This window comes from Bos indicus x Bos taurus, chromosome 8, assembly GCF_003369695.1.
Source record: "Bos indicus x Bos taurus breed Angus x Brahman F1 hybrid chromosome 8, Bos_hybrid_MaternalHap_v2.0, whole genome shotgun sequence".
Taxonomy (NCBI): Eukaryota; Metazoa; Chordata; class Mammalia; order Artiodactyla; family Bovidae; genus Bos; species Bos indicus x Bos taurus.
In genome coordinates, this window is record NC_040083.1 from 59,138,935 (window position 1) to 59,163,831 (window position 24,897).

The window sequence follows — 24,897 nt, forward strand, 5'->3', positions numbered from 1 at the left end:
ATCACCGACTCAATGGACATGCTGCTGCTACTGCTGCTGCTAAGTCACTTCAGTCGTGTCCGACTCTGTGTGACCCCATAGACGGCAGCCCACCAGGCTCCCCCGTCCCTGGGATTCTCCAGGCAAGAACACTGGAGTGGGTTGCCATTTCCTTCTCCAATGCATGAAAGTGAAAAGTGAAAGTGAAGTCGCTCAGTTGTGTCCGACTCCCAGCGACCCCATGGACTGCAGCCCACCAGGCCCCTCCATCCATGGGATCTTCCAGGCAAGAGCACTGGAGTGGGTTGCCATTGCCTTCTCCGCAGTGGACATGAGTTTGGGTAAACTCCGGGAGTTGGTGATGGACAGGGATGCCTGGCATGCTGCAGTCCATGGGGTTACAAAGAGTCTGACACAACTGAGTGACTGAACTGAACTGATACACTATCATTAAAGTCCATACTTTATTCTGATTCCCTTAGTTTCTACCTAATGTCCCATCCAGGATAACACATTAGGTTTAGTTTTCATGTCTCCTTAAACTCCTCTTGGCGTTGATATTTTCTCAGACTTCCTTGTTCTTGATGATCTGAACAATTTTATAGACAATTTTATTGATCAGATATTTCAGATGTTTTGTAGAATGTCTTTCATCTGCAATTTATTTGATGTTTTTCTGATGAGGAATCTCTTGCAAATCCATTTTCCCATTCTGTAGCTTGCCTGTTTATTCTCTTAGTGGAGTCTTTCAATGTGCAGAGGTTCTTTAACCTGTCCAGTTTACATCTTTTTGTTTATATTCAATGGTTTTTATGCTCTATTTAAAAAGTCTTTGTCTACTTGGAAATGAATATATTATCTTAGGTTATTGTCTAGAAACTTTATTATTTTACCTCTTATTTAATCATCTGGAATAGATTTTGTGTGTAGTGTGAAGCAGATGTCAAGATTCATTTTTCCCTCAGTTATTCAGTTGAACCAGAAACTTTTACAAAAACTATTATAGTACAATTTCCAAAAAGTTAAGAGCAAGATTCTTACAAGAAGATAGAATGAACATATGTCAAAGATAAGCAGGTAAAGCATGTGTAATGAGCAATTGAGGAAATTAGGGGTTATATTAGTCAGAGTTCTGGGTGTGTATATATGTAGAGATACAAATGGAGAGGTTTTATTATAAGGAGTTGGCTCACAGTACTGCGGAGGCTGACAAGTCCCAAGCTGTCAAGCTAGAGACCTAGGATAGCTGATGGTGTAGTTCCAGTTCCAGTCCAAAGGCCTGAGAACCAAGAAAGCTGCCAATATAGTTACAGTCTGAAAGCTGGCAGCCTGAAGACCCAGGCAAAACTGATTTTTCAGTTTGAGTCCACTGGTAGGAAAAAAGACTAATGTCTCAGCTCAGAGGAAATCAGTCAGAGAGAAATTCTCTTCTTCAGTCCTTTTGTCTATTCAGGTCTTCCACTGATTAGGTGAGGACCCTCCCCTGCCCCACCACATTAGGGAGAGCAATCTGCTTTACTCAGTTAAAGTGGAAGTTGCTTAGTCCTGTCTGACTCTTTGGGACCCCATGGACTATACAGTCCATGGAATTCTCCAGGCCAAAATACTGGAGTGGGTAGTCTTTTCCCTTCTCCAGGGGACTTCCCAACCCAGGTATCCAACCCAGGTCTCCGGCATTGCAGGCAGATTCTTTACCAGCTCAGCCACAAGGGAAGCCCTTCCCGAGTAAAGGAAGCTTTACTCAGTGTACCTATTCATATGTTAATTTCATTCAGAACCATCCTTATAGACATATCCAGAATAATGTTTGACCAAATATTTGGTACCCTGTGGCCCAGTTAAGCTGACACATAAAATTAACCATCCTGGGTATTCACAGGCATTTGAAAAAAGAATGCTAAAATGAGATTTTAGGTTAGATATAAAAGTAGTTAATGTCTACAGAATAGTAACACCATAACGTTTTCTAATAATCAAATCCTTTGCATCATCACCAGACAAAAATCTATTCGTTAACATACGACTTCACAGAGTTAGCCTTTATTTTTGTTTGTTTATTTATTTGGGGGGTGATTTCTTTTTTAAAAATTTATTATTGGAGCTTTACAATGTTGTGCTTCTGCTGTACAACAAAGTGAATCAGCTGTATCTATACTTATGTCTCCTTCCTTTTGAGCCTCCCTCCCACCCCGCCTCCCCTCCCGCCCCTCTTGGGCATCACAGAGCACCAAACTCAGCTCCCTGTGCTATATAACAGCTTCCCACTAGCTACCTATTTTATACATGGTGGTACACAGAGTTCAGAGAAGGCAATGGCACCCCACTCCAGTACTCTTGCCTGGAAAATCCCATGGACGGAGGAGCCTGGTGGGCTGCAGTCCATGGGGTCGCTAGGAGTCGGACATGACCGAGCGACTTCACTTTCACTTTTCACTTTCATGCACTGGAGAAGGAAATGGCAACCCACTCCAATGTTCTTGCCTGGAGAATCCCAGGGACGGGGAGCCTGGTGGGCTGCCGTTTATGGGGCCGCACAGAGTCGGACATGACTGAAGTGACTTAGCATAGCATAGCATACACAGAGTTAGCCTTTAATTAATAATAGATAATGAGTAAAGCAAAAGTTTGTTGCCTGGGTAATCTTTGGCTGCCCCTGCTGTCTTTTCTTTGCAGCATTTCCAAGTTTTGGATGATTTTTATTAACAAAACAACCCTTTCCCCCTTTTCTATGCAATGTCTGTTTTTCATAAAACACATGTTCATAATATATGATGTGTTCCTGTCCCTCCTTGCACCATTGTCGAGCTGTCTTAATTACTGTGTTGATATGTGGTGGTGCATATCCTCCAACTTTAAGATCATAAGATTATATTGACTATTCTCAGCCCATTCCATTTCTATATAAATTTTAGGATCAGCTGACCAGTTTTCATAGACACACATACACATGCCTATCTTCTAGGATTTTTACTAGGATTGCATTAAATGTACAGATAAAACAGGTTTTTTGTAATTCTTTGTTGTTCCAAATAATATCAACATTCCCTTATTTAGTAAGAGTTGCATCCGGTCCCATCACTTCATGGGAAATAGATGGGGACACAGTGGAAGCAGTGTCAGACTTTATTTTTGGGGGCTCCAAAATCACTGCAGATGGTGACTGCAGCCCTGAAATTAAAAGACGCTTACTCCTTGGAAGGAAAGTTATGACCAACCTAGATAGCATATTCAAAAGCAGAGACATTACTTTGCCAACAAAGGTTCGTCTAGTCAAGGCTATGGTTTTTCCTGTGGTCATGTATGGATGTGAGAGTTGGACTGTGAAGAAGGCTGAGCGCCGAAGAATTGATGCTTTTGAACTGTGGTGTTGGAGAAGACTCTTGAGAGTCCCTTGGACTGCAAGGAGATCCAACCAGTCCATTCTGAAGGAGATCAGCCCTGGGATTTCTTTGGAAGGAATGATGCTAAAGCTGAAACTCCAGTACTTTGGCCACCTGATGCGAAGAGTTGACTCATTGGAAAAGACTCTGATGCTGGAAGGGATTGGGGGCAGGAGGAGAAGGGGACGACAGAGGATGAGATGGCTGGATGGCATCACTGACTCGATGGATGTGAGTCTGAGTGAACTCCGGGAGTTGGTGATGGACAGGGAGGCCTGGCGTGCTGCGATTCATGGGGTCGCAAAGAGTTGGACACGACTGAGTGACTGAACTGAACTGAACTGTGAAACTTTACAAGAATCTTCTCACTTTAGGACCAACGGAAAAATAATAATTTGGTGACTCTAAGCACACTGATCTTTTAAAACAGAAGAAGGAGATTTTATTTTGCCAAGTAGACTTTCTGGGTCAAGAAGTAGAATATATATTTTAAGGCATTCCAGTGGTTTTAAATTTTCACATACTGAGTTTGAGTAACAGAGTGATATTCAAGTAGAGAAACCTCGTGGGTTATTAGACATATAGAGGAGAGCAGTCTGAACCAAAGATAAAGATTTGGAACCTACTGACATATATAGATAGCTGTGGGCAAGGTTTAGAGTTTGAGGAGGAGGAAAAACAAAGGAGACTTGAAAAACATGGAGACTTGAGGTTCTACTTCACATCTGTATTACATAGTTTGAAGAAGAAAATGAGTCAGAAATAGTAAATTAAGGAGGAAGAGGGCTCTAGATCTTATGTATGCGTGTGTGGTGGACATGCCAGCAGGTCTTGGTTTGTGCCAGAGAGCTCCTCATGGTGCTTATGACCACTGGGCAGGTCTTAGTCAGTCCTGAGTTCCTTCTCCCCACCACCTGCCCCTTCCAACTCCACTCGCCCCCATGCACTTACTCCCTCTCTCCCCAGCATTACTAAAATCTTTGTGTGTTTTGGCTCTTGGAATTGGTAACTGTTCTCTTTTTGACAGATGGGGTTGATTATCTCCAGAGGATGAGTTTGCCCATCTGTTCAGGTTCATAAAGATGTGAATTGAATTTCGACTTTCTTTTAGGATTTTTTCCTACCATACCCTGTGTGCTTGGCAGCATTATGCCGTGTGGATCAGCCTTCAGCCCCTGACAGCCATTCCTTCTCCTTCTGTCCACACAGCTAGGCCCTGGGAGCCCTTGGCTCAAAAGACAGATGCTTTGGGAATTCTCTGGCAGTCCAGTGGTTAGGACTGTGTCGTTCCACTGCAGGAAGCCTGGTCTGGGACCTAAGATCCCTGCAGCTGCACATGTGGGAAAAAAAAAAAAAGATGTTTTGTATAGTGTATTTGCAGCTTGTTCCTTTAGCAACAAATTGTATAAACTTTTGTCTATGCACAGGGCCTATTCAAATAGCCTTTCTGCTTTTATAGATAAAATCTCAGTGATGAAACAAACTTTCCTTATTTCAGTTGAAACTGAGATGGTAGTTGGAATTACCCTTCCCTTTGAGATTAAATAAAATTGCATCTAGCCCTTTACTCCATATTCAGTGGGAAGTCTAGTGCCATCCTGGAGCCTTCTGTGAATTCCAGGAGTGGGGAGGACGTTGACTTCTCATGACCATTCTGGGCCTAGGGTCCCTGGCCCTTGCTGAATTTGTAATTCACTAGGTGTTTCACCTCCCTCGGCTGGTCTTTCTTTTATTTTTTTCTAACCTAGACAGAATTCTTTTTCTCCCCCAAACCCCTTATGGGAAGCATTTGTGAATGGCAGGCTTTACTGAAGCTTTGGGGGTGATGTAAGGAATAGAAAGATATCTACCTAAATAATTTAAAATTGAATATTTGAACCTCCCAGTTCCTTAAATATTCTTAAAAGACCTTCAGCCATCTAAGGATTTTTTTTTTTACCCTCTCTCATATTCCCCTGCACATCTCTCTATTCACAATGCTTTATTAAGCCAAACCATTTTTCTATATCCATCTCTTCTGGGAGTTTATATTTGCATATCAAAAGTCTTATTGTTATAGAAGACAAAATCCTTAAAGAAAACCTTAGGCCCTCTGACCCTAATCCTGAAGGAATGTGTTCTTTTTTGGTAATGAAAATACATTAATAGATCATTGGAGCATTATTCTTTGTTTTAAAGCAAGTTACTTTAAGTTCTGTGTTCCTCCTTTCTCAGAAATAGGTCATATATTCTAATAACAAAAAAGAACATTTAATATTTACAAATTGTTGGAAGTCCTCTGTTTTGAGATAATGCTGATTTGATTTTTATCTTTCTGTTAAAGAATAGTTTCCCAAATGAAGTATGAGAATTGTTAAGTGTATGTTACTAAGGAGACCCCGGTTTTGCCTCAGGAGAGACTGTAAAAGGCCTGACAACAGTTGACATCTGCCTTGCTGTCCTATGCCCCCGAGTTGTAGTAGAGACCGCTAGTCTGCAGGGCCCAGGCTACGAGCATACTCTTCTAGAGGTCATTTGCCTCCAAACTGCAGAAAACATCAATTTAGGATTCAAAATGGTTTGGACAATTAATGAATCCTTTAGTGTTCCCTGGAACTTCCACTGCTCCCTGGTATTTCCACTGCAAAGAAATGTTTGATTGTAGTAGCTTAAGAAATAAGTCCAAGAAAAGAAAATTGCATCTCTTCACTTTTTAAAATTTATTTGGCTGCATTGGGTCTTAGTTGTGGCAAATGGACTCTCTAGTTGTGGTGCATGGGCTTAGTTGCCCTGTGGCATGTGGAATCTTAGTTCCCTGACCAGGGATCAAATCTGCGTCCCCGAATTGCAAGGTGAATTCTTAACCACTGGACCCTCAGGGAAGTCCCTCTGGTTCTCTCTAATCACCTTTTGGTGAGAACATTTGCTTGGAGAGTTGAGAACTTTGAAAGTATTAAGGATAAATCAAAATTATTTTCTCCATTTATTAAGGGCAAAGGGACTGTTTACCCTCCCCCCAGTTCTTAAAGTGTTTTATTGGAGACGTGGTAAATCTGAGTCCTTATTCAAACCTTGGGAATAAAGATAAGTCTCTCTAGGGATAAAGTCTAGTCCCCAGTCTTTACAATATAGAGGTATCTCCTATGTTGTGAACTAAATGAACTTTAGATATTCAAACAAGGGTCTCTTTGGAGATGCACAGGAGATTAGGATGTGCAGCCTTTTGTCTCTTGAGATATTGTTCTTTCTTCTGCTTTGCTGTATAAATTAATGAGATTTTATCCTAATTTTGCAGTCATTTTCAGGTTATCTTTTATTGAAGGAAAATGGAGAACAAGAGAATGGTCATGTTCCAGGTCTTAGGCGAGTTCTTGGGATTGGCCACCAAGTGAGGGTCCTTGATGTTGCTCAGGAAAGAATTTAGGAGTGAGCCTAAATGGTAAAGTGAAAGTGGATTTATTTAGAGAGATATACATTCCGTAGGCAGAATGTAGTCCTTCTCAGAAGGTGACAGGGCCCAGGGCTGTGGGAGTGGTTAATTTTTATGGGCCAGGTAATTTCATGAGCTAATGAGTGGGAGGATTATGCCAACTATTATTGCCTCATTTTCTTTATCAACAAAATAGGGATTAAAATAGTTATATTTTTATTGACTGAAATCTGTATATCTAGCCTGGATTGCTTTCTCAGGGTCAATTACATATTACATGCTGTCTAATGTGACTATCTGAAGGTTATCCCAGCACATCTCAAACTTAATATACATGTCCAAGGGACACATCTTTGTCCTAAAAACTACATTAACCATAGCATCATCTTTTTAGCCAGTCTGACTTTATTTATTTATTTTTTAATTTATTTGGCTGCACCATTCAGTTTGTGGAATCTTAGTTCCCCAACCAGGGATTGAACCTGGGACCTTGCAGTGAAAGCACAGAGTCCTAACTACTGGACTGCCAGGGAATTCCCTAATCTGAATTTAAAACTCTCTCCTTTGCCCTCTCACCCAGTTGTTGGCTATGAAAGAAAGGATCTTCTCTACTACATTCGTAGTCATTGTGTGCCTAGTTCCATCACTTTTGGCTCCTTAACACTGATGGAAGGGTTAGGGGGATTGTCTCTTTCCTTCCCCCTAGTTTACTGCCCTAGTTTAGTTCCCCCTCATCTCCCATAGATCTTTCCTATCACTTATAAACTATTTAAGGATAAGAACTGTGATTACTATGTTACTTTTGTATTGTCTCTCTATGCCTGACTTAAAAAGTATTTAATGAATATTTCTCAAATTAAGTTATTTATCTATTAATTATTTGATTTATTCATGGTTGCACCATGTGGCATGTGGGATTTTTCGTTGCAGCGCATCAACTAGTTGTAGCACATGGGCTCAGTAGTTGCAGCATGAAAGCTTCCAGAATGTGCAGGCTTCAACAGTTGTGGCACACGGGCTTAGCTGCTCTGCACCATGTGGGATCTTAGTTCCCGGACCAGAGAATGAACCCCTGTATCCCGCATTTCAAGGTGAATTCTTTTTTTTAATTTTAATTGGAAGAAAACTGCACAGTGTGCAGGGTGCGTTCTTAACCACTGGACCACAAGGGAAGTCTCAGGAAGGGTAAACTTTTAATAGTCTTGGAGGATGGATGACTTAAGGATGATCATAAAGTTGGTAGAGGGCTCCCCTGGAACAGGGTTTGTACTCTGCTCCTTCTGCCTGAGAGTTTCCAAAAAGACAGCAGCAATGCCAGCCCTTGGTATTTGGCTTTACTGTCTTGAGATTTTTGGGTTTCCATTATTACCTATTTTCTTTGATCCTTCCCTCCTTCCTCCTCATTTCCTGGATCTCAAAAAGTCTTAGTGCTGAGCTACCTGCCAGCTAAATCTAAGTGTCAAATCCATGCAAACGCTGAAGAACTTTCAAGTACTGTGTTGGAAAAATTAATGTAAACAGTGGGACAAGAAGGTTCTGGCTTTTTATCCCTGTTTGAGTTGCTTCTGAAGATACCCTAAGCTTTCTTATGAGCATAATTGTTCCTAGTCAAGTGCCTAGAGAGCAGAGGACCTTAGTGCTTTCTTCCTCTGAACTTTTAACTGGGAAACTGGGATCCCTCAGCATCTGCAACACAACCTTCAGACACTGACTGTTGCTCTGCTTAGTGTCTTTTCACCTCCCAGCTGCATTCCCCCATCATGTTCACAACCTAAATAGTAACAAACATGTATTGGGCATGTAGTATGCACCAAGTATTTATTTATTTATTTATTTTTGCCCATGCTGCGAGCGGGCTTTCTTTAGTTGGGATGTGTGGGCTTCTCATTGTGGCGGCTTCTCTTGTTGTGGAGCACGTGCTCTAATGTGCATGGGCTTCAGTAGTTGCAGTGTGTGGGTTCAGTATTTGCAGCTCGTGGGCTCTAGAGCACAGGCTCAGTAGTTGTGGAGTATGGGCTTAATTCTTCAGAGGCACATGAGGTCTTCCTGGATCCGGGATTGAACCCGTGTCTCCTGCTTTGGCAGGCGAATTCCTTACCATCGAGCCACCAGGGAAGCCCTAATTTAAAAGCATTTTGTCATTTAAACCTCAAAACCCTCTTATGAAGTAGATACTATCATTATTTCCTGGGAAACTGAAGTCATGTAGCTTGCCCTAGGTCACAAGTACCAGAGCTAGGATTCAAATCAAGTTATGGTAGGCAGATTTCTAAGATGGCCCCCAAATGATCCTACCTCCTGGTGGTATTTATGTCCTTGTGGAATTCCGTTTTCCTGAGTGTGACTGCTTCTGATGAAAAAAATAAGGAGATATCACTCTATTCTTAGATTAGAAAAGATTGTGACTTCCATCTTGCTATTAGACTTTATTGCCTTCTTGGTTTGCATGCTTTGAGGAAGCTACCTGCCATTTTGGAGAGGTCCACATGACAAGGAACTGAGACCAGCCAATGCCAATAAGGAGCTGAGGCTCTCTGTTCAAGTGCTCAGGAGAAATTGAGACCTGCCAACAATTATATGAGTGAGCTTGGAAGTGAATCCTTTTGCAGTCCAGCTGGAACTTTGCTTGCAGTCTGTAAGAAACCTTGAACCAGAGGATCTGATTAAGCCATACCCAGATTTCTGACCCACAGAAATTGTGAGATAATATTGAATTTTTTTAATTGATAAAAGATTTTTTAAATGTTATTGTTCAGTGTTACAGAGTACATATTAGTATATCACTCCCAGTTTGCTGATGGGAAATATGCTTGTGTAGACTTTTGAAGTCAACTTGGTGTATATACTGATAGCACTAAAATATTTTTGTTTTTTTAAATAAAAAAATTTTAATTGAAATATAGTTGATTTACATTGTGTTAATGATTTGTACAGCAAAGTGAGTCAGTTATACATACTGTATCTTCTTTTTTAATATTCTTTTCCATTATGGTTTATCATAGGATATTGATAGTACAGTAATTATTATAGTAATAATATTGTTCTCTGTGCTGTACAGTAACTGTGAGATAATAAATGCAGTTTTAAGCTACTAAGTTTTGGGGTAATTTGTTACATGATAATAGGTACTATACCAGGTGAATATGATTGGCTTCAAATTTTCATGCTCTTCATGATTTTATTAGGTTGTTTCCCACTACTCTATACTGTTTCCAAGTGCAGAGTGACTTTCCATCCTTTGTTAGATGGCCTCTGCATCCCCTAGGAGAATCTCTGGTTCCATAAGAGTTTTTTTGTGTGTGTTTTGTTTTGTGTTTTGTTTTGTTTTATTTGTTTTTATTTGGTCTCTATTCTTAGTTCCAGAGTCCAGAAGTTCAACACCTTTTTAGTCCCTTGCTCTTGAGGTTAGGACAGCTGGACTAAAGAGCTAGATATTTCAACATCCAGAAGTCCAGAGAATGCCCGTCAGGCATCTTTGTTGACTAGGCTTGTGGAGTTGCTTTGCTCAAAATCTTTCTTTGGATATTTCTCTAAATTTGGACAAACCCTGGATAAATCAAGTCTTCCCCTTTCCTTCTCCAGGCTCCTACTTACAGCTAGCTAGGTTTGCTTTTGGAGGGCAAAGACCCTGTTAGATTAATATAGACCCTCTCTGGGTCTGACAGGCAGAATCCAGCTGTGCCAACGGCTTGCAAACACAGAAACTTGAGCAGGGCTAATGAAGAATTGGAGCTTCCCAGGTGACGCATTGTAGAGAATCCGCCTGCCAGTACAGGCGATGAGGGTTCAATCCCTGGATGGAGAAGATTCCCTGGAAGAGGAAATGGCAACCCACTCCGGTATTCTTACCTAGGAAATCTCATGGACAGAGGAGCCTGGTAAGCTACAGTCCTTGGGGTCGCAAAAGAGTCGGACACGACTTAGCGACTAACCAGCAAATTAGTTTCAGTGTGGTACTTTCTTGTTAATATTACAGAGGGATAGATTCTTTAAGGAAGTCGGACAGAAATTCTCAATGAAAAGAATCTGTTCCTGCGTAGAAGCCCCGCCCACATGAAAGGGGCACAAAGCTGCAATTCCCGCCTCACACAGGTGCCGGGGAAGCCCGCCCCTCTCGGCCGTAAGCCTCGTTAGTGGGCGGAGCAGCCTTCATTCTTTTACTGAGGAAAGCGGAAAAGGACCCCGCCTCCTACGTGCCCTTCGGGGGCGGGGCGGCGGACTGGGCGTGAGTTGATTGGCTGGGAGGCGGGGCGCCACGGCTTGGCTCTATCCCGGCGCTCGCTCGGATCCCGGGTGGAGTGAGGGAGGGAGTCCCGATCGCCCTTACCTCCCAGCGATGGCGCCGTGGTGCCGCGCCCAGTCCCCCGCCTGCCGGCCGGTAGTCCCCACTATCGGGAGCCCGCTCAGACGGTGAAAATTGGAGCGGGTCAGACGGAGCGGCGGGACGCTGCCTGCTACGGGGACCATGAGGAGCGGGGAGACCCGTGGGGTCGATAGCGGGAACTGCCGCGGCACCTGCTAAGAGGAGAGAGGGAGCGGCGGCGGGGCGGGGGCGCGGCGGATCGCCGGCGGCTCGGCCATGTCGCTGCTCTGCGTGCGCGGTGAGTGCGCGGACTGAGGTGGAGGGACCGAGGTCGCTCAGGGATCTCCACGAGCTTCCAGTGGGCGTCGGGTTACCACCTTTTTCAAACTTCACGCCCCGCCCGTGTCTCGGGAAACCATTATGTTAACTCCTTTATGAACATCTTGAAGAGTTCTTTCCACTCTCTCTTGTTTTTCTTCACGCTCCTGTGAGGGACTGTTACCTCTCCGTTCCGGTGGCCATGTGACAGTGTTGTTGGCTGGCAGGCCCAGATCCTATTAAATAACATCCAGAGCTGTCCTCTAGTGAGAGTGGACGAGCTAGGGACCACGGATAGCGGGCGTCAGTTCAGAGCGGGCAGCCTCTATTCTTTTCCTTCTCGCCGCACCGTAAAACCTCAGTCGGCTTAGTAGCAGGTTCTTTCTAATCGTGCTTTGAAGGAGTACAGCTGTCGTATCCCTTCTTCCAATGTATTTATTGGCGTTCCACCCCCCTGTTGCTTGTCTTTGTCCCCTGCTCCTCCTGTGTAGTCCGGGCTAACTGTATGCTCATTCGACTTGAAAAGGTTGTGTCGGCTTCTCTTCTTTCAGAGCAGAGCATAAGAAGTATGATTTACTTACTTATATTTACTTCTCTCACACTAACTAAAGGTGAAGTCCTTTATTGCTTTTCCACTGAGGACGCTTGACCCACCTGAGAAGATATTTTAATTCAAGAGCTTTGGGGTTTATGAGGAGGCAAGGTGTGTCGACTAAGCTTCATGAGGGTAGAGGCTGTTAATGGTTTTTGTGTTCTAGGTGCCTGATATAGTAGAAGCTCAGGGCTGGTTTTGAATGAGTGCAGGGACTGTGATTTTAGAGATTACCAGATCAGAAAAAGCAGGGTTTGGATTACGTATTGAATTTGATCTTGGGAAATTCAAGTTACAGCCTATCATATCCGTGTTGAACAAGGTGGGATAAGGTGGCTCGGTTGTGAGTGAGGGAATTTATCTATGAGAACCTTTTCCCAGCACCTTTCATTGGATCGAGTTCATGTTTCTTTTGATTCTGTGGATTAGAAGCATTGTTGGTTGTGATCTCTGTTAAGTGTTTCCCCCAGCTTTTGGCAAATGAAACTGCTTTCCTCTGTTCTCTCTCACTGTTTTGTTAAATCTGTATTAACCCAAAATGGATTTGATTATTTCCAGGGATTATGAGACACACAGAAATTTTCTTCTTTCATGGTTGATTTTTCATTAATGAGAATTTTGCTTTGCTTTTAGTAAGACATTTTCTCTCAGCAGCTGGGAATCTATTTATTCCTTTAGATCCCTGCTGTTGAGTAGCAGGATTTGGGAGAGGTTGGGGTTTGCAGTGTCCCTTGGACAGTTTTAATTCTCTACTGCCACACTGTATTACAGAACTATCCCTTATGAAAGATTCTTCAGCCAGGAGCACTATTAAACCAGAAATTCCTCTTTAATTGAATTGATGCTTCAGAGAAGGAGCTGTTGCTTTCAATTTGTTCTAATATCAGGTGACTTTCATTTTCAAGGAATTCTGTTTAGCTAACTATGCTCTTTCTCTCTATAATCGAAAAGAACCTGAAAAATAATGCACAATATACGTTAAAACTGAATCACTTTGCTGTATACATGTAACTAATACAACACTGTGAATTAACCATACCTCAATTTAGAAAAAAAAATTCAAACAGTATTTAATCTGATGTTGAATTTGACAAACTGATATTGATTTAGTCATTCCAAATATCTCAATCAAGAAATCAATTTTTTGGTTTAACCCTTTAATCATGCCTTATCCCCTGCAGGTTAGGGGCTCTCAGTAGTATGACTCTAGCCCTCCTTTTGGCCCTATGTTCTTGCCTGTCCTTATGCAGATACTTTGCTCTAGCACTAGCTTTGTTCATTCGCACCATGGCAGTGTTCTGTGTTTTCTGCTTATCGAAAATGTATTCTTCCTTTCCCAGCTTATAGTCTACTTTTGTTGTTGAAAATGTCCTCAGTTCATCAGTCCACAGTGATCTTTCTCTTTTAATGCGTTAAATTCCTTAAAACATAAATTACTCAGGATCTGAACAGTGCCGCTGATTTGGCGATGAATTGTATACCGCCTAGCAACTAGTCTTGCTCTGTGTTCATGGTGACCCAGACTAAGGAGATAAAAGCACTGGTCAGATCAGTTCTGGAATTCTGTGTTCAATTAGGGTAGTTGATTCTAAGAGGCAAACTGAGAAACTAGTTTGTTCAAAGGGGAATAATTAGAATATCGAAGGGTGTAGAAACCATTTGAGGAATTTGATCCTTCTTGCAGAAGGATCATAATAGTAAATGAAAATTGTCTAAACTGTTGCTCAGACAGAACTAGGACAAGTCAGCCAGTGTTGAAAATGATAGGAGACATTTTAGCTTTTAACATAAGAAAGAACTTAAACAGAGTTGTTAACAAATGGAATGGACTATTTATGAGAATTTTTTGACATAGGATACTTAAGCAGAGATTGAATGAGTGGTAAAAGGAATTTCAACATCGAGTGGGATATTAGACTTGAATTTTGAAAAAAAAATTCTTTTATATAATTCACTTAGTCTTTCTTCAAGTATCTGGCACAGCTTTCCTCACAATACTGGTATCTTTTGCTTCCGTAGGAGCCAGTACCACCTAAGCAACTCCAGTAAACTAAATCAAGGATTTTCTTTAACTTTTGATGTCTTGGTGTTCATGACTGTTTTCTCCAAATAAATAAGCACTTTGAGAACTGAGTCTTTCCATATTTCTTTGTAATTGCTATAGTGCTTATAACTGAGCTCTGGATTTTTCTCCCTAATTTGAACTAAAAGTGACCACACTTGTTAAAAAATCTAAAACAAAAAAGTTTTGGGGGTATAAGAAGCAATATATGCTGCTGCTGCTGCTGCTGCTGCTGCTAAGTCACTTCAGTCGTGTCCGACTCTGTGCCACCCCATAGATGGCAACCCACCAGGCTCCCCGTTCCTGGGATTCTCCAGGCAAAAACACCGGAGTGGGTTGCCATTTTCTTCTCCAGTGCAAGAAAGTGAAAAGTGAAAGTGAAGTCGCTCAATTGTGTCCAACTCTTAGCGACCCCGTGGACTAACATACTGTTAATCACAGAAAATTGAGAAAATACAGAAAAGTGTAAAAAGGAAAATAAAAATCATCATGGTCCTATCACCTGCTCAGCATCGTTAAGGTTTTTGTTCTTTGCTTTCATTGTTTTGTCTTTATTATAGAGGTGATATATGTATGATAAGAAATTCAGTTTTAGGATGTGACGTGAAAGGACAAAGTTCTCCTGTCTTTATTCCCTATTCTTACTCCCCAGAGGTAACTACTGTGTACTCTTTCTTGTCCATCTTGGAAATTTTCATTACATTTAAGTATATAGATTCTACAATTAGAGGTATATTTAACTTTTTAAAAAGCTTAATGATTTATTTTCCTATCAGCTTTCGTGAGTTTAAATTGTTCCTTTTAATGGCTGTGGAGTACTGTTTCATTTTATGAGCATATGTAATTTAACCAGTTTCATATTGATGAACAATCAGAATTTTTTTTACTATTATAAATTTTGCCTTTATAAACAATATAATTTATAATTTTGCTGTAATAAACAATGCCACAATGAACATTGCTATAGATAGTTTTGTTATGTTTGGAGATCACCAGTCAGCTTTCCATCTGTCTTTTCTGTGTGATTTGCTCATTGCTGTTTTCTTGGCATAATAATTACACTCACCTGGAGGGATCTCTCATATCAGCAGTCCTCTGTGAGAAGCAGATCCTTTACCAGTGGGTAAAACTTTATGTTTACCAAAATCCTGAAGACCTCAGCTCTCTTAAGTTTGACCTGTGATTTTCACGTACTTGTTTATCTTCTTTGATTATTTAAAAATTTATTTTCTATGTGTTAGTCGCTCAGTTGTGTCCCAACTCTTTGGGACCCTATGGTCTGAAGCCCACCAGGCTCCTTTGTCCATGGAATTCTCCAGGCAAGAATACTGGAGTGGGTTGTCATTACCTTCTCCAGGGTATGTTCCCAACCCAGGGATCGAACCTGAGTCTCCTGCACTGCAGGCAGATTCTTTACTGTCTGAGCCACCAGGGATGCTGAATATTTATTACTTGTGTTTTTAAGACAGAACAAATCAATATCTCTAGTAATGAGAACTATATCAAATCGATGTATGTTGTGATTTGCCCTTAGAAAAACTTATATTTTATAAGCACATACAGTCATCTAACTAACTGAACAGATACTACTGGGAAACTCTTAGAAGGTAGACTCTGATGGACATTCAGGACACCTGTTGATTGTGGGTTAATTCTAGCCTGGGAAGACTCCAGTGATATATTTTGATTTATTATCACTCTGAAAAGTAGGAATAATAATGATTTTAGAGTTTTCAGGAATAAGAACAGGTTGATCAAGGGTTTCTTCTCATCTCATTTCTGCAACATTGTCATCTGCCTCAGCTAACTCCTTGCTGCTGGGTTTTCATCGCATCAGGTAGTTTAAGTAGTTTCTGCCCTCATGAGCAGAGTTGCTGCTGGGTTCCTTTTTGCTTAGCTATGACATCAGGAAGTTGATTATGCCTTATTTGAGCCAGGCAGCAGGGAAGGGGAAAAGGACCAATTTCCTCTGCCAAAGAGAGTTATCACAATTGTGTTCTTCCTTATAATCAGTACATTCTGTAATTTTTTTAGTTTTTAGAGGTTAGGTTTCTAGAAGTTGCACTCTTTAGACCAGCAGGCTGAGTGTTGATCCTGTTTTACCAGTGCAAGGTATTTCAGACTTTGCTATGTGACTTTGTTTAAAGTTTGGGATGTGTATCATTGGTAAATATTTGTAGAGTACCTTCTCTATGCCTGTTTATGATACATATACATAGATAAGAGTCCAAGCAATCTACATAGGTCTTAAAATGTTAATATCTCCTTTATTAGATAAACTCAGAATCCATTAGGATTAATAAGTCTGAGTTGGGATAAGTAGAATAAGTTAAGTTCCTGCTAGAGTAGGGAAATACTGCACTATTTTTTCTAACTTTTAAATAAAGCACTATTCTTTAAGTTGGGGTATTTTATACATACATTATAGTGGACTGTCTTTAATAAAGTTCAGAAAAGAGTCAATATTTATATATTAAAAATTTTTTGATTTATATGTATATTAAAGTAAACAAGTCTTTAAGTGTATGACTCACTGAATTATCACAAAGTGAACACACTCAAATGATCACCACCTTGTTCAAGATATAGAATACTACTAACACCCCAGAAGCCCACGTACTCTTCCTTTCAGTCAGTGCTTCCTCCCATTTTCCCCAAAGATAATGTTATACTATTCCAATGCTACAGAATAGTTTAGTATTTTTTTTTAATTATTAAACTTCATTTATTTATTTTTAAAATAAACTTTATTTTTTAAGAGCAGTTTTAGGCTCACAGCAAAATATATAGTTTGCCTGTTTTTGAGCTTTTAAGAATTGATATATTATTGACATATTGGACTTCTTATAAATGGGATTATACAATATTTTTGGGGGGGATGCTTCTGCTTAATCTTACGCTTGTCAGATGCTTCCACTTGATGCATTTTGCAGTAGTTTATTTGTATTGCTGTATAGTAGCTCAGTGTATGAATATGCCACAGTTTATTTACCTTTGCTGGACATCTTTTTTTCCATCTTGGACTGTGATTTTATAATGCCACTCCAAATGTTTTTGTATTTTGTGTCTTTTGGTCTACCTTCGTATGTATTTCTGATGGGTGTGTGTATATATATGTGGGATCAAAACACTGGTTATGTTCAACTGTAGTTGATAATGTAAAACAGTCTTCTAAGATCTACCAATTTACCTTCCTAGTAACTGTATTTCTGATATTCATCAAAACATAAAAAAAAAAGGAATTTGGCCAGGTTATCAAACCACTTCATAGGAATTAATACATACTTATTGCATGTTAATCCTATAGGCTTGGTAATGTTTTGTGTGTTTTTTTTTTTTTAATGACCTGACCATTATGCTCAAATTGATGCCTCACATTTAAGACTGAAATCTGTGGCTTTCATTTTTTGAAAGAAATATTGAATTCTTGTTTATCATGCTGAACAAAGATAATAGCTTAGCCCTGAACTTAGGGGCATTACATACTTTTAAAAAGGAATATCATTTTTCTAAAGACAGAAGTTACCTATTTTTATTTTTGCAACTTTTTTGTAAGTCTGAAATTATTTTTAGATGAAAAGTTTTAAAAGAAATTACTGACATGAGAAAATGCATGTGAACATGGAGCTCAATGAAAAATGAAAAAGGGGATGAGGAGAAAGGTCAAACGGTAGGTAACTCTTGGGGGGAAAAGGCTGAAAAGATACATATCAAAATATTAACAGTGAGAAGCTCGTAATGGCCAGAGATGGGGACTTTGCAACATCAATAACGATAAAACCCACAACGTTGAAGTACATCAGCTATGTTTATATCTATGACTTCGTCATACTGAAAATAACAGCAACTAATTGGTCACTGTTGGGGGACCACATATTTTGATAAGATTTGAACTGTTAGAAAAGGGTGGTGAGATCCATAGCTTATTTACTGTTGTATAGAATACTTAGGTGTAGCTGCTCCTGATGAGGAAGATCAGGCAACCAGCTTTGTATTTCCTGCTTTGTTGTGATCTTTCTGTGATTACTGAGAAAGAAAAGAAAAATGTAGGCATTGGTAGAATTTTGTGTTCAGCCTTATAAAGGAAATTGTCTCATTCTTCTATTTGTCTTCTTCAGTAAAAATGAATTCTCAGGTGTAATCTCCAAAAGCAACTATTTGAGAGAGGCCCTGACATCAAAGGAAAAAGTCATCAGGGCTTCTTTTTTTGTGTGTGCCAGTGAACCTCATAGTGATAAAATATGTGGTCAAAATATGACACGAGAAATTTCGTGCTAGGGTGTATGTATACAAATTGTTTCCTCCTAAGCAATTATATAAAATAGGAAAAATAAATTATTAATTACTAGAAAGCACATATTTCCCAAAAGAAAAATCTTCTTTTTTTCTTTCTATTACTTCTTTCTATGCATTTAGTTCTTAGTACTTTTTTGGGACTGGAGAACAGATAGGCCTGTGGACTGTGTTAAGCTATTAATTTTCTCTTGCAGCTGTTTGCCTTAATAATTTTCATAGTGTTTTACAATGAGTGATATTGAGAAGAGGCTAGAGGGCTGTGAATGAGGAAGATTCTCCTAGCAACTAAGGGACTGGACAGTGGGGAGGTAATTGCTTTTATGTGTGATTCAGAGTGGGACAGAGATGATTCAAAGGGCTAGCTCACTGATGTTTCTGTTAGTTATGAGCCGAATTTGTAGAGCCTTTATCTGCAAATGGATACAGAAAATCTGCTTGCCAAGGAGAGGGTGGTGAATGATACAGATATAAATCTCTGTCTACCTCATTTCAGCCATCCACACCCATGATCACATCCTACAGTATATCACTCCTTGGAATGGTGCTCTGCTTTTATAATTTTAAACTTCATCATCTGACTATCTGATGATGCTCTCCAGTCTATCTTTCTTACTTTTACTCTTACTATGCTTTACTAGTGTGATATGGGGTAGATATGAAAAGTTTGGGTTTTAGGCAGATCTGAGTCAGACTTAATTTTTCTGGGCTCCAAAATCACTACAGATGGTGACTGCAGCCATGAAATTAAAAGACGTTTACTCCTTGGAAGGAAAGTTATGACCAACCTAGATAGCATATTCAAAAGCAGAGACATTACTTTGCCAACAAAGGTCCGTCTAGTCAGGGCTATGGTTTTTCCAGTGGTCATATATGGATGTGAGAGTTGGACTGTGAAGAAGGCTGAGCACCGAAGAATTGATGCTTTGGAACTGTGGTGTTGGAGAAGACTCTTGAGAGTCCCTTGGACTGCAAGGAGATCCAACCAGTCCATTCTGAAGGAGATCAGCCCTGGGATTTCTTTGGAAGGAATGATGCTAAAGCTGAAACTCCAGTACTTTGGCCACCTCATGTGAAAAGTTGACTCATTGGAAAAGACTCTGATGCTGGGAGGGATTGGGGGCAGGAGGAGAAGGGAACGACAGAGGATGAGATGGCTGGATGGCATCACTGACTCGATGGACGTGAGTCTGGGTGAACTCCAGGAGTTGGTGATGGACAGGGAGGCCTGGTGTACTGCAATTCATGGGGTCGCAAAGAGTCGGACACGACTGAGCGACTGATCTGAGTTAGTGAATATATCAGCTCCACCACTTATATGTTGTATGTCCTTACATGTTACTTAACCTTAATTTCTACATCTTTAAAGTTTATACATCTATTCAAACTATTTATGAAGCCCCTATTAAAGGTAGATACACAAGTAAAGAATATGATTTCAGGAACTTCCCCATCCATCAGCAGATTAAAGTTTTACTGAGCATAGCCCTGCCCACCAGAGCAAGACCCAGTTTTTCCACCACCAGTCTCTCCCATCAGGAAGCTTATACAAGCCTCTTAGCCTTCTCCATCAGAGGGAAGAAATAAGAAGCAAGAAGAACCACAGTCCCACAATGGCTAGAACCAAAAATCACACCACAGAAAGTTAACCAGGATGAAAAAGTAGAGGGTTTTTGTTCCAGATGAAGGGACAAGATAAAACCCCAGGGAAACAACCAAATGAAGTGGAGATAGACAACCTTCCAAAAAAATTCATAATGCTAGTGAAGATGATTCAGAATCTTGGATAAAGAATGAAGGCAAAGATTGAGAAGATGCAATAAATGTTTACCAAAGACCTAGAAGGATTAAAGAACAAACAAACAGAGATGAACAATACATTAGAAGGAATCAATAGCAGAATAACTGATGCAGAAGAACAGATAAGTCACCTGGAGGACAGAATGGTGGAAATAACTGCTGCATAGCAGACTATATAAAAAAAGAATGAAAAAAAAATGAAGACAACCTAAGAGACCTCTGGGACAACATTAAATACACCTACATTCACATTATAGGAGTCCCAGAAGGAAGAGAGAGAGAGAGGATCCAAGAAAATATTTGAAGAAATAATAGCTGAAAACTTACCATGAAAACATGGCAAAGAATCTGCCTGCAACGCAGAGACCTGTGTTCAATCCCTGGGTTGGGAAGATCCCCTGGAGAAGGAAATGGCCACCCACTCCAGTATTCTTGCCTGGAGAATTCCATGGACAGAGGAGCTTGGCAGACTACAGTTCATGGGGTTGCAATGAGTTGGACATGACTGAGCAACAAACATGTATGTATACCTAACATGGGAAGGGAAATAGTCAACCAAGTCCAGGAAGCATGGAGCCCCAGGCAGGATAAACCAAAGGAGGAACACTGATACACATAGTAATCAAAATGACGAAAATTAAAGATAAAATATTAAAAGCAACAAGGGAAAAACGACAAATAACACCCAAGGGAACTACTATAAGGTTATCAGCTGATTTGTCAACAGAAACTACAAGCCAGAAGGGAATGGCATGATATATTTAAAGTGATGAAAGGGAATAACCTACAGCAAAGAATAGTCTACCCAGCAAGACTCTCATTCAGATTTGATGGAGAAATCAAAAGCTTTCCAGACAAGCAAAAGCTGAGAGAGTTCACCACCACCAAACCAGCTTTACAACAAATTTTAAAGGAACTTTTTTAGGCAGGAGACACAAGAGAGGGGAAAAACCTACACAAAAATAAACCAAAAACAATTAAGAAAATAGTAATAGGATCATACATATTGATAATTACCTTAACTGTAAATGGATTAAATGCACCAAACAAAAGACATAGACTGCCTGGGCAGATTGAGAACATGTGCATGTATGCACTTCCACTTATCACATCACTCTGCTTGACCCCTCAAATTGTATGTAATTATTTTATATTGTTAGGTTAATCATGTTTCCATTATGGTTTGCAACTATAATTGTCTTCTATTTTTTGTCTGGCTATTGATTGTGAAAACATAAGCATCTTTTACTATTGTGATTATGTTTTTAATACTGATTATTTAATAAATAATTACTTTTTAATAAATATTTTAAATTTAATAATTTCATAGCAATTATTTAATACCATTACATCATGATTGGTCAACAGAAAATCATAGAATTCTATATTACTAAGACTACCATTTAATAGAAAAGCAGTTTTTAAAATCCAGATGCATAATAGAATTATTGTGTAATTTTTTGAAAAATGCAAATCCCCAGGTATTGCTCTTCTTCTCCAAAGCTCCAGATGTATTTCTAATGAGCACCCATGTTTAAAAACAACTGGACTGTATGATAATCTTTTATCTACTTTGTTTCATTTTTTTATTTCATATTTAGTGCTCCCCATATCATTTAGTTTATGTTTTCCAATTTCTCTGCCTCTTTTTTTTTGTTGTTGTACTTTCTCAAGCCTTTAACAAGCATTGTAGAAAAGCTTATGTATACATATATATAGTATGTATAATATAATACATATATTTTAGAAAATTTATGAATTTTTGCCTAGCTAAAAAAATTTATGACATCTTGATTCCACTTGTTTGACTTACTATAATAGAATGCTAAATTTCAAATTTATATTCACTCAAGACTTTGATATCAGATCAGAACAGTCTCTCAGTCATGTCCAACTCTTTGCAACCCCATGAATCGTAGCACACCAGGCCTCCCTGTCCATCACCAACTCCTGGAGTTCACCCAGACTCACGTCCATCGAGTCAGTGATGCCATCCAGCCATCTCATCCTCTGTCGTCCCCTTCTCCTCCTGCCCCCAATCCCTCCCAGCATCAGAGTCTTTTCCAATGAGTCAACTCTTCGCATGAGGTGGCCAAAGTACTGGAGTTTCAGCTTCAGCATCATTCCTTCCAAAGAAATCCCAGGGCTGATCTCCTTCAGAATGGACTGGTTGGATCTCCTTGCAGTCCAAGGGACTCTCAAGAGTCTTCTCCAACACCACTGTTCAAAAGCATCAATTCTTCGGTGCTCAGCCTTCTTCAAAGTCCAACTCTCACATCCATATATGACCACTGGAAAAACCATAGCCCTGACTAGACGGACCTTTGTTGGCAAAGTAATGTCTCTGCTTTTGAATATGCTATCTAGGTTGGTCATAACTTTCCTTCCAAGGAGTAAGCGTCTTTTAATTTCATGGCTGCAGTCACCATCTGCAGTGATTTTGGAGCCCCAAAAATAAAGTCTGACACTGTTTCCACTGTTTCCCCATCTATTTCCCATGAAGTGATGGGACCACATGCCATGATCTTCGTTTTCTGAATGTTGAGCTTTAAGCCAACTTTTTCACTCTCCACTTTCACTTTCATCAAGAGGCTTTTGAGTTCCTCTTCACTTTCTGCCATAAGGGTGGTGTCATCTGCATCTCTGAGGTTATTGATATTTCTCCTGGCAATCTTGATTCCAGCTTGTGTTTCTTCCAGTCCAGCGTTTCTCATGATGTACTCTGCATAGAAGTTAAATAAGCAGGGTGACAATATACAGCCTTGACGAACTCCTTTTCCTATTTGGAACCAGTCTGTTGTTCCGTGTCCAGTTCTAACTGTTGCTTCCTGACCTGCATACAAATTCTCAAGAGGCAGATCAGGTGTTCTGGTATTCCCATCTCTTTCAGAATTTTCCACAGTTTATTGTGATCCACACAGTCAAAGGCTTTGGCATAGTCAATAAAGCAGAAACAGATGTTTTTCTGGAACTCTCTTGCTTTTTCGATGATCCAGTGGATGTTGGCAATTTGATCTCTGGTTCCTCTGCCTTTTCTAAAACCAGCTTGAACATCAGGAAGTTCATGGTTCACATATTGCTGAAGCCTGGCTTGGAGAATTTTGATCATTACTTTACTAGCGTGTGAGATGAGTGCAATTGTGCGGTAGTTTGAGCATTCTTTGGCATTGCCTTTCTTTGGGATTGGAATGAAAACTGACCTTTTCCAGTCCTGTGGCCACTGCTGAGTTTTCCAAATTTGCTGGCATATTGAGTGCAGCACTTTCACAGCATCATCTTTCAGGATTTGGAATAGCTCAACTGGAATTCCATCACCTCCAACTAGCTTTGTTCGTAGTGATGCTTTCTAAGGCCCACTTGACTTCACATTCCAGGATGTCTGGCTCTAGGTCAGTGGTCAACACCATCGTGATTATCTAGAGAAGTAGGATATAGTAGACCTGAAAAGCACTCTGAACCAATTCAACATAATTAAAATTTATACAATTTTCACACAACAGTAGGATACAAATTCTATTCAAGTTCCCACAGACTATAAACTAGGAGACACTGGAACATATCCAGGGACATAAAAAAAGGTGCAAAAATGTCATGGTCTAAACATATTGAAATCATACAGAGTCTGTTCTCTTGTCACTGTGGAATTACAGTAGAATCAATATCAAAAGATATTTGAAAATAATCCACATATTTTTAAGTGCAATGTGACATTTACCAAGAGATATCTTCAACTTAGCCATTGAAAGCCTAAGTAAAATTAGACTGAAAAAAAAACCACAGGAGTGACTGCAGAGAAGAAAGCATTTAAATGAGAAGTTAATATCATAATGAGAAATTAATATTAAAGATACTTTAAACAAAATCCCACAGATTTGGAAATTAAATGTCCACTTTTACATGAGGGGTATATCTAAGAAGCCATAACAAGGAAAATTAGAAAATATTTGTAATAGAACAAAAATGAAAACAGAATTTACCAGAATTTGTTGCAGCTGCTCAATGCAGTGAAATACAATGTGGAGACTTAAATAAGGTACGAAAACAAATAATAGACACTAGCATAAAGTTTTGTGAAATTTGAACAAAATCTGACTTTAGTTAATAATACTGTATCACTTGTTAATTTCTTGGTTTTGTTTTTTTTTTTTTTTTAACAACATAGTATTTCTTTATATTCTCAGAATTGGATTAGAAGTTTCATACCTCATTCAATTTTCTTTTTTTAAAATCGCTAAGATAATAAATTTTCTAGACTTTTAGCAGTAATATTAAATGCCAAAATACATGGAACTATATCAAAGTCTTCTGTGTATTTCTGCCATCTCTTCTTAATATCTTCTGCTTCTGTTAGGTCCATACCATTTCTGTCCTTTATCAAGCTCATCTTTGCATGAAATGTTCTTTTGGTATCTCTGATTTTCTTGAAGAGATCCCAAAATTTTATGCTAGCAATTAGCTCAATTTTATTGAGCAATTAGCTACAGGTGAGGCATTGAACTAGTCATCCTGGGTATATAAAAATGAGTAAGAAATGGGCCTTGCCCTCAAGAAACTGAGAGCCAAGATGGGGAAACAGCTATATGTACAACTAAATATGTTTCTGGGTACAGTTTGGTAATTTCTAGAATAGAAGTAGAAAATAAAATGGGTGCAGAAATGGGGTGTTTGATTCTCACTAAGAGACAGGAAAGGCCTCAACTAGGAGAGCGAGAGGAAGAAGGTAAAGGTGGAGTCAGGTTTTTCTTCTTTTTTTTTTAATTT

At 39.7% G+C, this 24,897-nt stretch overlaps 1 protein-coding gene across 4 annotated transcripts in view; it reads left to right on the forward strand.

The window, feature by feature from the left end:
• The window catches only part of UNC13B (unc-13 homolog B), a 225,486-nt gene that overhangs the window by 1,797 nt on the left and 198,792 nt on the right, over window positions 1–24,897 (forward strand). For 2 of the 4 annotated variants that reach the window (XM_027549576.1, XM_027549577.1), the window contains exon 1: window positions 11,044–11,369. The exons of 1 other annotated variant lie outside the window; for it this stretch is intronic. In XM_027549576.1, the coding sequence (XP_027405377.1) occupies window positions 11,348–11,369 (22 nt within the window). In that variant the 5' untranslated portion in view covers window positions 11,044–11,347. Of the gene's footprint in view, window positions 1–11,012; window positions 11,370–24,897 lie in introns of those variants that run through there. One more of the 4 variants, XM_027549579.1, reaches the window with a different exon arrangement.